Source organism: Suncus etruscus, chromosome 20 (genome assembly GCF_024139225.1).
Source record: "Suncus etruscus isolate mSunEtr1 chromosome 20, mSunEtr1.pri.cur, whole genome shotgun sequence".
Taxonomy (NCBI): Eukaryota; Metazoa; Chordata; class Mammalia; order Eulipotyphla; family Soricidae; genus Suncus; species Suncus etruscus.
The window spans coordinates 4,023,934-4,037,128 of record NC_064867.1 but is presented as its reverse complement, the minus strand read 5'-3'; the positions used below and the strand labels follow the sequence as shown (position 1 = coordinate 4,037,128).

At 39.8% G+C, this 13,195-nt stretch overlaps 1 protein-coding gene across 1 annotated transcript in view; it reads left to right on the top strand.

Annotated features, from left to right (window-relative positions):
* The first annotated feature begins 1,482 nt into the window (after positions 1 to 1,482).
* STAC (SH3 and cysteine rich domain) overlaps positions 1,483 to 13,195 on the top strand; it is a 182,688-nt gene continuing 170,975 nt past the window's right edge. The window contains exons 1-2 of the mRNA XM_049766469.1: positions 1,483 to 1,591; positions 6,600 to 6,922. Coding sequence (XP_049622426.1) covers positions 1,483 to 1,591; positions 6,600 to 6,922 — 432 coding nt within the window. The remainder of the gene's footprint in view (positions 1,592 to 6,599; positions 6,923 to 13,195) is intronic.

The following is a 13,195-nucleotide window of genomic DNA, read 5'->3' as shown; positions in this document are numbered from 1 at the left end:
CTAGAAACTCCTTGAACTTTCTGTACAGCTTCTGTGTTCTCTTTCCTTGTACTTATTTCTACCCTATATAAATATGGTTGCTTTTGTCTGGACAGTATCTTTCTATCAAGTGGCTCATGAACTTGGGCAAGTTCATGACATGAGAGTCAAGTCTTTTCATTCAAACTTGAAGGACATAAATGAAAGTTTAAAACATTACATGCTTTTCTGCTCATCAGTGTTGCTGCAAAAAATGTGTTTGTAAATTATTAAGAGAAGCACTTGTACTCTTGACAAATTATGAATGAGTAAAAAAGCAGATGTTGGAATTTCCAGTTAGATTTGTATGGATAGATTTCTGTACACTCCACATTTCTGATGGCTTGTAACCAGAGTGCAGTGGACCACAAAGGAAAAATGTACAAAAATCATAGCATCCTGATATGAACTAGATACTTATTTACAAAAATTAGGTCTTCTTGTCAACCATATTAAAATTATCTCTATAGATTCTAATACAGGACTTTCAATCTTCTGTGGGGTTTCATCCCAATCTAATTAGGACCCCAATGGGTTTATTTTATATGGAACCACTTGTGTTCAGGGAGATCAGTACTTTACTGGCTATTCCTTAGAATCACTTGGCTAGTGATTCACAGTCCACTCACCTGCAATACATAGAAAAAAATATCTTTTCTATAGTCCTCTGGACCTCACTATTAATAGGTTAATATCAATTCAGTTCCAGGTCAAAATTAGTTTTCATGATAATATAGGAGGATTCTCATAACTCTAGGTCTTGAAATCAGGCATGTTTATCTAAGTCCCAGAGCAACAGAACCCATGATGCCCAGTTCCAAAGCATCCTACACAAATGTAGCACTGTTCACCTACACCAGCACTCTTTTCCTCATAGATGAAGAAGCATTTTGTGTACTTTCACTCCCATTATCAGATGAGGGATGAACCTAATTTCCTTTGGGCAGACTCCTTACTCCCATGTAAATGCATGAACCTATGGTCAACATCAATAGCTCTCACTTTAAGATCCTCTCTTAAGCCAATAAAGATAAAACCCTTAGGATTCAGATCAGAGATATAGTATAGTAGGTAGAGTGCTTGCCTTGCACATGGCTGACCCAGGTTGGATCCCCAATAGTCAATATATTACTCAGGCTCCACGAAGAGTTATCCCTGAGCACAGAGCCAGAAGTTTGCCAAATAAAACAAAAAACATACTTGTTTGTGGCAAAATATTTAGTTTTCTTTTAATCAAGGAAGATGTTTTCTTTTAAAATAGCTGCTGTTTTAAAATTGCATCTAGGATCTTTCTCCACTGTGTGTGTCTGTGTGTGACCACCTGAAGTAATGAAGCTTAAACAGTTAACAATAATTCGATAGAACGATTGTTGAGATCCAGGAGCATCAGAAGCAAGTAAGGTGTCTTCATCATCTTGTTAACCAAAATTGTGCCAGTGTTTGCAAAACCAACATAGGCATGGCATGGTAATTGTTCTGGTTGAATATGGAGGCTACAAGAAAACTAAGAAACTTCATTACAGTTACTCTAACATCATCTTTCAACCACTGTGCCGCAGCACACTAGTGAGCCGTGAGATATTGACTGGTGTGCTATGGAAAATTTCATACAATTTTATCCATAACATGCAGCTTTGGCATGATTGGTCTATTTGCGAGCCGAAGTGCATATTACGGACTATCAAAACTAAAGACAGAGAGAGTCTGAGAGCTGTTGACGAAGAGCTACATGTATGTCTTTTTTTGAAAGCTGCCAGAATATCAGTTTTGTGTTCAGCCAAACAGGCCCAGGTTTTGAACTGAGTAAGTAAACAAAAATATGAACAATTATAAAATAATAAAGTAATTATAAAATACTTTCTTTCTGTTTATTTGATTCCTATTCAAGAGAATTATTTTCTATGGAGTTAATAAAGGCACAGAGTTAAATATTTTTAGCATTTTCTAATGGTGGTGTGCCTCATAATTTTTTATATATTTTATTTAAACACATGATTACATACATGATTGTTTTTGGTTTCAGTCATGTAAAGAACATCACCCATCACTGTGCAACATTTCCATCATCAATGTCCCAAATCTCCCTCCTCCCCACCCAATCCCCACCTGTACTCTAGACAGGCTTTCTATTTTCCTCATACATTCTCATTATTAGGATAGTTCAAAATATAGTTATTTCTCTAACTAAACTCATCCCTGTTTGTGGTGAGCTTCATGAGGTGAGCTGTAACTTCCAACCCTTCTCTCTTTTGTGTCTGAAAATTATTATTGCAAGAATGTCTTTCATTTTTCTTAAAACCCATAGATGAGTGAGACCGTTCTGCATTTTTCTCTCTCTTCTCTCTCTCTGACTTATTTCACTCAGCATAATAGATTCCATTTACATCCATGTATAGGAAAATTTCATGACTTCATCTCTCCTGGCAGTTGCATAATAGTCCATTGTGTATATGTACCACAGTTTCTTTAGCCATTCGTCTGTTGAAGGGTATCTTGGTTGTTTCCAGAATCTTGCTATGGTAAATAGTGCTGCAATGACTATAGGTGTAAGAAAGAGATTTTTGTATTGTGTTTTTGTCTTCCTATGTTATTTTGCAGGCTATCTTCGCCTACCACAAGGCTCTGAAATTATATGTGAATTCCAAAGGGACACAGAAGAAAAATTTTAACACCTGGAAGTTAAACAGCCTCATACTGAATAACCAGTGGGTTCAAGATGAAATCAAAGAGGAAATCAAAACTTTCCTGGAAACAAATGATAATAAAGACACAAACTATCAAAACTTATGGGACACAGCAAAAGCAGTACTAAGAAAAATTTATAGCTTTGCAAGCACACATCAGGAAGGAAGAAGGGGCCTACCTGAATAGCTTAATGACACAGCTCATAGAATTAGAAAGTGCTCAATGAAAGGATCCAAAAATAGGGAGACAGAAGGAAATAACAAAGCTTAAAGTAGAAATCAACGAAGTGGAAACCCAAAAAACAATCCGAAAGATCAACGAAAGCAGAAGTTGGTTCTTCGAAAAAATAAACAAGATTGATAGACCACTGGCAAAACTAACAAAGAAAGAGAGAAAAACTTGATAACTCGTATTAGGAATGAAAAAGGAGAGATCACTACTGATATGGCAGAGATTCAAAGGGTAATCAGAAACTACTTTGAGAAACTCCATGCCACTAACAATGAGAATCTGGAAGAAATAGATAAATTCTTGGACTCTTATAATCTTCCACGGTTGAATAAAGAAGATGTAGCATATCTAAACAGCCCCATCACTATAGTTAAAATTAAAATGGTAATCAAATGTCTGCCCAAAAACAAAAGCCAAGGCCCAGATGGATTCACTAATGAATTCTTTCAAACTTTCCAAGAGGAACTACTACCAATCCTGGCAAGACTCTTTCATGAAATCGAAAAAATGGAACACTTCCAAATAGCTTTTATGAAGCCAACATCACCTTGATACCTAAACTAGACAGAGATGCTACCAAAAAGAAAATTACAGACCAATATTGTTGATGAATGCAGATGCAAAAATCCTCAATAAAATCCTGGAAAATAGGATTCAATACCTCATTAAGAAGATCCTCCACTACAATTAAGTAGGTTTCATCCCAGAAATGCAAGGATGGTTTAACATCTGTAAATCTATCAAAATAATACACAACATCAACAAGAAAAATAAAAATCACATGATCATATAAATAGATGCAGAGAAAGCATTTAATAAGGTCCAACACCCATTCTTGATCAAAACTCTCAGCAAATGGGAATGAAAGAAACCTTTCTCAATATAGTTAAGGCCATCTACCACAAGCCAGTGGCAAATATTGTCCTCAATGAAGAAAAACTAAAAGCCTCATGATTTTTTTTATGAAAAAAGTGTTCCTTTGCACAAAAAAGGTTGAAAAGCACTGCTCTAGAAATAATGTCATGAGAACATGGTATTGGTCTAGGAATCTTAATCAGATTAAAAGATACTAATTAAGTAGATATCAGAAAGTTTAAAGATAAAGAAAATTTGGAAATGTATTTTGAAGGAAAAGAAAAATCAACAAGACCAACGCTAAGCTCTCTTTGGCCCTTTTGATACCCAGTACTGCCAGGCCTGAGTAGCAACAAATTACTGGCTAAGCCTTCAACAATCAGATCCATACTACCAAGACCAATAGAAATGACCCCAATACCCTAAATAATGTTTGGGAGCTCTCCATCCAAAAGAGAGTGGAGCAGAAATAAATTTATGTAAAAGAAATACATACATAAAGATTTGATTGTTTGGGGAACTGTAGGAAATTCCATAGATTTTTAGGCAATGTACCTACTATTTACCAAGCCAAGGATTTCTGTAAATAGAATAGAGTGTGGTAAGGAGGATACTCTTAACTTCTTTGAAATTACTCCCTAGGAACAACATTGAGACCTATTATTAGGTAATGACTGTCATAGCTGTTTTTCAATTCTTAAAAAAAAATTAAAAACATGGAGAATGGGATCAGGAAGATAGTGCAAGTGGTAGAATACATGTCTAGAAGGTATAAGGCCTCAAGTTTAATCTTTTTCATCACATGACCCCCAGCACAAGCATTAGTGGCCCTTGAGCTTCTCTGGACAGGTTTAGGGTGACCCCCCAAAATTGAATGATTCGTAGGTCCCAAAGTTTCCAACCCCAGAAAAGATTTTACTTCCTCAGCAAAATCTTACCTGACTCCAAAGGTCTTGTATTTCTATGCGCTTAATAAGAGTCCTTAATTTTTCCTGAACACAGTTTATGAGAACTGTGTATGTGTTTGTGATTTAATTAATCTGTCTCTCTCACCAGGCACTAAGTTGTAGAACAGTTTTAATCTATGTTTTCTCTCTGCTGTATCATTAACATCAAGCACAATATCTGGTGCAGAATAGATGCTGGATAAACATTACTGCTGAGGCTGTCACTGTGTGTGCTGATAGTTACTGGGGTGACTTTGTCGTATAGCAATTGCTCTCTACTGACTGAAGTCTTTTAAGCAAGAAAAGAGTGATAATTTGGGTTAGACCATCCAATATGGCCCGGTCAAGCAAGAAGCAAAAGGTCACAGGGCATTTAGAACCAAAGGCCTCTCAAGAAGCTGAAACTAAGGATAGAAGCTTTCAACTGAGTCCAGGATGGAAAAATAGTTTTTTCCTAAAGGGTTTCAGCTAATACAAACATACATAGCTAAATATATGCTTCTCAGAGTTGAGTACAAAATAAAAATAAAAAACAAACATTCCTTTTGTTTGTTTATTTGTTGTGACGCTCAGGCGTTACTCCTGGCTATGCACTCAGAAATCATTCCTGGTTCGGGGGACCATATTGGACGCCAAGGATCAAACCCAGGTCTGCCCTGGGTCAACCACATTTAAGGCAAACCTCTACCGTTGTGCTATCACTCAAGCCCCAAAGCATTCCCCCCGCTTTTATTTATTTATTTATTTATTTATTTATTTATTTATGTATTTATTTTTGTGAAGCGCCTCTGAAACTAGACAAGTCGCATGAATTTGAAACTGGCTTTGCAAAGTTTTATAGTTAGTCAAGAAAATCTGAATGTGGCAAACAATTTTCTGCTAGAAAACTAAAGTGGGACTTTTGTCTTCCAACAACAACAAAAAAAGGGGGAGAAGGGAGTTTAGCGTTCAAATGGGTGTCTCCTTTCTCTTGGACACTGACTGTGGCTTCCAAAAAATTGGATCCTCCCTGTCATTTACCCATTGGGGTACTCTCTAGCTTTCCAAATGATGTTAAGCAAACTATGTTTTCTCTCTGTACACAGCCCTCGTGGCTACTGTAGCCTGTTAGCAACACTTCCTTGCTCATTGCCTCCTAAGATTGGGCTCAAATGAGGCTCCACAGTCCCCCGAACCATGTATTCGGAAGCATTCCCATGGGTTACAGTCCAACACTGGAATGGTTCTATTGTTTGCACACCCATCATTTCCTTTTGGTGACATAAGTGCAAACCCCTCTGCCTCTAAAAAGCCTCAACTTTCTTCTCTAAAATGGAAATGATAGTACCCAACTCTGGGAGGGAGGGATGTGAAGATAAAATAAGATATTAAAAAATAATAATAGGGGCCCGGAGAGATAGCACAGCGGCGTTTGCCTTGCAAGCAGCCGATCCAGGACCAAAGGTGGTTGGTTCGAATCCCGGTGTCCCATATGGTCCCCCGTGCCTGCCAGGAGCTATTTCTGAGCAGACAGCCAGGAGTAACCCTTGAGCACTGCGGGCTGTGACCCCAAAACCAATAATAATAATAATAATAATAATAATAATAATAATAATAATAATACACAACCCCCTTATCTTTCCACTTTAGTCCTAAACAAAAAAGGAGGAAAGTGGATGCCCTCAAGCCAGGAGCACCCCCAAACCAAACCAAACCTCCTAATGGTTTCCTTCTTTCCTTCACCCTAGAAATAACTTGGCTAAGTCAACCTTCTCCCTCCACTGACCTTTCTTGGGGGCGGGGGGGAGGCTTTAGGGTTCCTTCTGGATGACTCCTACCTGCTTCCCTCCCTCTCGCGTGTCCAACTGTCACCTCCCTGCCAAGGCTTTCCCCTCCCCTGGGGAGACTTTCGTGACACGCGCGGTGCGGGGTCCCCGCATGTCCTCTCCAGCCACGCCCCGGGGCCGCCTCCAGCCTCCAGATTGATCCAGGGCGCTGGAGAGCCCGAGCCAAGCCCACTCGAGTGCTCGCCGGGGACGGGAACGGTCACGGCCGGGTGGGCGGGTCCGAGGCCAAGCTCGGAGCCGGGGCTCTGCGTGGATGGGGATCCCCGGCGTCTGGAGCTGAGCACGAGCCGGGGCGCACCCGCCACGATGATCCCGCCCGGGGACCCGGTGAGCGCCACGGAGCAACCCCCGGAATCCAAGGTACCGCGCGCGCTGGCAGGAGCAGGGGGACCCCGACTCTTGCCCGGCCCTCGGGGACCTCCCCTCGCCCCCAGCCGGTCCCTGGGTGTCCTCCAGATTGGCACTGGAGGCTGCGCCGCGCGCGGGTGCCCTTGCGGGACAGGAGCGCACGGTCAGGGCTCACCTCCCTTGGGGACGCACGGACCTGCGGGGCATGTGGGGTGGAGATGTTGGGACTCCCCAACATCTCTGGTCTCCGGTCCCCTTGTAGCATGTTCCCAGGGGGTTCTGCTCCTCTCCTGCAGGGTACAAGCAACTCCCACTCTTTGGGGGGCTTCCAGGTTGCTTTTCTGGGGGGGGTCTTTTTGAACCCTCTTGGGCTTCCCAAAGCGCGCTTGTGGGTAATCCAAGTGACAGGAGGCTAGGAGACCACACGGAGGTGCTTCTTCAAAGAATCCAGGCACTTAAAGACAGCACAGGGTGGTCTGTACCCACCCCAGGAGTCTCAGGGATCCTGATTTCTTGGGGACCACTTTTGGCAGGACAAAGAAAAAGTGGCCAAGGGAAAGCAAGCAGGGTTGCTGCTCTTCCAAGTTGATGTTCTCTGGAAGTTAATGCCTAGAACTTGGGCTTGCTTTTTTTTTTTTTTTGTCAGAGCTCCTCTGACACTGACAACCCAACCCGGCATCCAGCAGCTTTCCTGTCACTTTGGAGTCACTCTGAAACTCTCTCTTTCTCTCTCTCACTCCTCCTCCCCCCACCCCCCATGTTTGGAAGTCCTGGAAACGGAGCGAGTGAAATTCAGTTGCTAGCAGGGAAGGTGCCAAATTGTATCTTAGCCCTGGGTGGAAATTATAAGATAAAGTTTTGAGTTGTCATTTTTCTTTTCTTTTCTTTCTTTCTCTTTCTTCCATTCTTTCTTTTTCTTCCTTCCTTTATTCTTTTTATTTCTTCCTTTCTTCCTGTTCTTTTCTTTCTTCTCTCTCCGCACTCCCTCATTTCCTTCCTTTTATCCTTGCTTCCTTCCTTCCTTCCTTTTTCAAGACTTACTTTACTCATCATTGACTCTTCAGATCTTTTGGGTCTTCATTGCCTTGAATTTTCATTGAATCAGATCTTCACACACACACACACACACACACACACACACACACACACACACACACACACACACACACACATCCCAAAACTTTGGAATATGGGAGATAAAGAAAAAGGAGGAGTCCAGTGTAGAGGACATGCCAGTTGGGGCAAAGAAAAGTCCAGTCCCAGACCCCTTTCATACATATTCTACCATGCCACTAATAAGACATTAGGCTCAAATTCTCAATAAAATAATTGGCAGTTTAAGTTCATTTTCTAGCTTGGAAATGAACTGTCCAAAGTAAAAACTGTTCAGGTTATTTTTTTTTTTTGCTTTTTTTTTAATAACTTTTATTTTGACCAAAGTGGACTACAAATCTTTCACAGTAATATTTTAGGTACATAGTGACATTGAATCAGGGAGTTTCCCATCACCAGTGTTGTCCTCCCTCCACCCCTGTTTCCAGCATGCATCCCAGATCCCCCTCCCTTACCCCCCCCCAGGCTGCTAGTATAAGTGGTCCCTTCTGTGTCTAGCTTGTTGTAGATTGGGTATCAATTCTGTTGTCGTTGGCTTTGAATTTGGTGTTTAAGTCTAATTTTGTATTTCTACTCGTTGTTCAAAAAACTGTTGGTCTTGGTACCCTCCATCATTTCCTCCTCAATTTGTGAGGCAGAACAAGGTGGTTCAAGTTACTCCTTTTTTTTTTTTAATTAATCAGTTTCTGATAAGTGTCTGATTGGAAGCATGTTATTGCCTGATTCAGAACTCGGTTGGAAGTGGAGTCCACACCCCCACCTTCCCTAATTACTCTGAGTGAGTGACTAAGGGGCCATACTGATTCTGAGAAAAGCAGCCTGCATCACTGTATCCTTTTCCTTCCTGAATGAAATCCATCTCTCTCACCAATCACACATAAGAGCCACCACCTCTTCCCTGGACTACACATTTCTGATAGCTCATCGTTGTCTCTCATTGTCTTAGTCACCTAACTGATAGGGGGTGATTACCATTTCAGAGGTGATTATGAACACTGTAAATGAATGCAGCTCCAGTGAAACTGATATTAAACTTTGGTAGTTGGATCTGTGCCTCTGTAGAAAGATGTTCCAGAAAAGACTTAGAAATTGGGAGGGAGTGGCAGGGTCTGAACACACCAAATGGGTTCATTATTTATAGATATCCTAATGACAATTCCTTGACAGAACAAAAACTTTATAGGTGAAAAATGCCCATTAGTGTATCTCACTTACAGAGGTTTCTGATTTGTACACACCACTTTTTCTCAAAGTACAGTGGAAGTGTTTTTACACATTCTAACATTTACTGTGTGGTTTAGGTGCTGTCAATCAGAGAAAATGGGTTGTAGGAAGAGGCATGCACCCTAAGAGATTTCACCCTAAGAGAAACAGGGTACTTCATGTGAAATATTTCTTGGCATAGTATTTTTGTGATATTCTCAAAGGGGACCCATGTCCCAGAACGAAAGTATCACTGGTGTGGAGGAATGTGGTGTAAGGAGGATGGCATGAAACAGAGACAGAGAGAGACTCCATCTATTCTACACCAGAAAGTCACCTTTGATAATATTCCTGGAAATCTACGAAGATTTTCTGCTCTAGAAATAAGTATGTTATAGGGGAAATGTGAATCTGATATTATTAGTTACGCTTACTCTTTACTGGAGAGGCCTGTTGTCAAAATGCTAAGTGGAACAAAAATGATCAGAGTGTTTTGGACATTACACTTTCCAAAAAAAGACTTTTAAAATTATTTATATTAAAAAAATAAAAGCACCTTTTGGGGCCAAAGAGATAATAAAGGGGTAAGGTGCTTGCCTTGCACAGCTGACTTGGATTTGATCCTCACCATCCCCTTCACAGTCCCCTGAGCAACTGCCAGGAGTGATCTTGAGAGAAAAGCCAGAACTAGGGTCTGTGCACTGCTGGTGTGCCCCCCCCCCTGCAAAAACATAATAAAACCCAACAAAAAGTTCAGATGAACAAAACAGAAAAGAATATCACCTAGTTATTGGTCAACATTCCAGAGATGGCTACCAGTAACATTTTAATCTAGATCTTTTGCCTTTTCAGTTGTTTTAATATTCCACTAATTGAAAGAGCATTAGTGAATATCTGCTGAGTACATGCTATATAATAGGCAAAAGTACCTTTTAAGGAAGATTGCATTATTTCCATATTATGAATAAAGAAGTAAAAGCTCAGAACAGATAAGCTACTTACCCACACTCACAGAGTTCACTGAGTGGCACCCAGGAAGCATAGCTCTAGAGAGCAAGCTTTTAGTAACTGTATATCTATGTCTCGTGTTGGCCTGCAGTTACCCATCCTTCTTTTGCAGCTTGCATTTGAATTAAGTATTTTACATGCCACCTATGCCATTTGCGATTGTATTTTGATCTTCCTGTCTTAAGAATTCTTTGAACATAAATTATCATATGAAATGATTATTTTGTTTGGTTTCACGTCTCTTTTCCCAAAGGTATATCATGGATATAATAAAATGGAAATTCAATGAATCATCTGGGAAAATGGATTACAGTCAACTCTCTAGAGGATTTATTAAGAGAAAAATGTTCATTATTCAATACACTGAGCATATAAAATGGTTCTAGAAGTCCAATTTCTTTGCAGATTCTTTGGAATGCTAAATTATAGAATATTACAACTGGAAATACTAGAAATAATTTACAATTAGTATCCAAATTTTTATGACTTTTGATTTCTTAAATTTTTACAACTAAGAGTATAAATTAACTTTATAATAAAAAATTTCATATATACAAAAATAAGAAAAAATAATGCAAAAAACATTATATACCTAAAAATGTTGCTTCACTTAATCTCAATTTATGGGCAACCTTGTTTTGTCAACCAACTATCCCTACCATAATTACCACCCTTTCCAAAACACAGTGGATCATTTTCAAGCAAATCACAGTCATCAAATCATTTCATCTCAAAATATTTTAGGTTTTATCTCTAAATAATCAGTAAATTTTATAGACACAACTGTTAGCCCATTATCAGATATTGCAAATATTTTAAATTAAAAGTCTTTGACAGTCTATGGTTAGTCTTTGGAAGTTGCAGGAATAACCAGAACCAGCATTCACAATTTTGCATGAAAAATTGCCATATCTGGAATGTTCACCTTTCTTGTTTCCTCTTGAGAAACTGAGGCCAAGAAAGAGGGTGCAACTTGCCCAAGTTCACACAGAAAGTTGCTGGCAATACCCTTTAGCATCTTTGTCTTGGACCCCAGAATAATTTCCTTAGAGAAAATTCCTGTAAGCACAAGTGGTAATGTACTCTATGTGGGGTTTGTTGTTGTTCATAAAATTAGTTTACTTGAAAGAGTTGAAAGCCCCGATGAACCTCAACTCTCTGTCTTTCCACTATCCTTTCCAGAAAGACCGCAACTTAATTTATTTTCCAAGTGCTTGACAGAGACCATTTGTATTAAGGAAAAATGTGATATTTTGGCTTGCCTTAATTCTACAAGTATCTTTTCTCCTACTGGTATATGACAACATGGAAATCTTACTAGGGTTTAGAGATGAAGGTTTTGTTTAGTTACCTTTTATTATCACTTATGTGATCTGAGGTCATATTTTGGTAATGTGGAAGCATTATGGATTTTGTTTAGATTTAAAATTTTTTTGAGGGCTGGAGTGATTGTACCACAGGTTGCCCTGGCTTTGCATAGGCTTGCTTTGCATGAATTGACCCCAGGTCTGATCCTAGGCATCCCATAAGGTCCCCGAGCACTACTATGAGTGACCCAAAAAACAAATAATAAATAAATAAATAAAATATTTTTCTCATCAATGCTACCTCTGGGGTTATGGTCAAGCTGCTAACTCTGGGCTTCAGTATCCTCAAATCTAAAATAAAGTTGATAACTAACTTATGGTTTGTCTGTTTTTGTGGTTGCCTTTTTTTTTTTTTTGGTAAATCAAATGACTATATTTATAGGGTACTATTTGTTGTCCCTATTCCATCCTATAGGGGTTTTGTTTAGTGCACCAAGCCTAATAGTCTTCATTACTATTATTCTTTATCATTTTCATAAATATCAGTGAACTGACTTTTTATTCAATGAAATGTAATCATAAATTATCTTGTGGTTAGTGGTTGTGCTAGAAGTGTTAGATTCCAGAGTCAAAGGACAAGACCATACAATTGGAGTAAAGCTGAAAACTTTAATCTGTCTGCCAATAGTCCCAAACTGGCTGGCCAGGGTCATCTCTAGAAGAAGGTGAACCCCACCTAACGTCATCAAGAGTATTATATAGGGAAGGTATATAGGGTGTTCTAGTTTTTAATGATCTTTAAAATGATTGGTTTTTATCTAGGGGTATGTTCCTACTGCTTCCTTGTGTCCTTCCCTAGGTTACCTGGTATGACCAGGTTGTTTGGGACAGTGTTAATGGAAGTTAGTGTTAATGGAGTTAGAGATTAAGAATATCTAGCATGTGGCTTATACACCATGTGGCCTTTACAAATTGGCATCTCTCTTTTGTTCAGAACCCAGGTCCCAAAATTCCCTCCTTTACCTATGGACCTGAGTCAATTTTTTTTACTCTTCTTGAGGTTCCTCATCCTTGTTCCTACTTGTGGGCACATACTGGGACCTTAGCACAAGCATCTTAATCAGGGAGGTTTCCCAGGGTGAGTGAACCACTGTTCATATCAGGTGGCAGAATCTTTCTGTTGCCTTTCCCACTGCTGCAAATTAACCTTCACCTGCTGCAATGTCTCACAGGTGACCCCTGACATGTTAGCACAGAAACGACATTGCTCCCCCAGAGCCTAGGTCTAGTCCCTACCTGTTCTGGAGAGCAACTTCAGCTAGGAAGGCAACTTGTTCTTCTAACATTTCTATAGAAAAATGACACCTTCTTAGATCAGTGTCCACTTGTGAAAACTGCTTAAGTTGCATGTCTCCTTTGACCAGAGAGGACACTCCCACACCAGTTACGACTACAAGATCTGGAATAAGAAGAGGAATGGCCCTCTCTCAGTGGGGATGATAACTCTGTTCAACTTGTTCCCACACACTTTCTCTGGCCCGGTATGACACCTAGGATAGAAGAATAACCATGATTCAAAACTCATCTGGGTTTAAAAAAGCAGTGGCAAAAATACAGGGGTCAGTCCCTTGGTACACGTGGCAAACCATGTCCC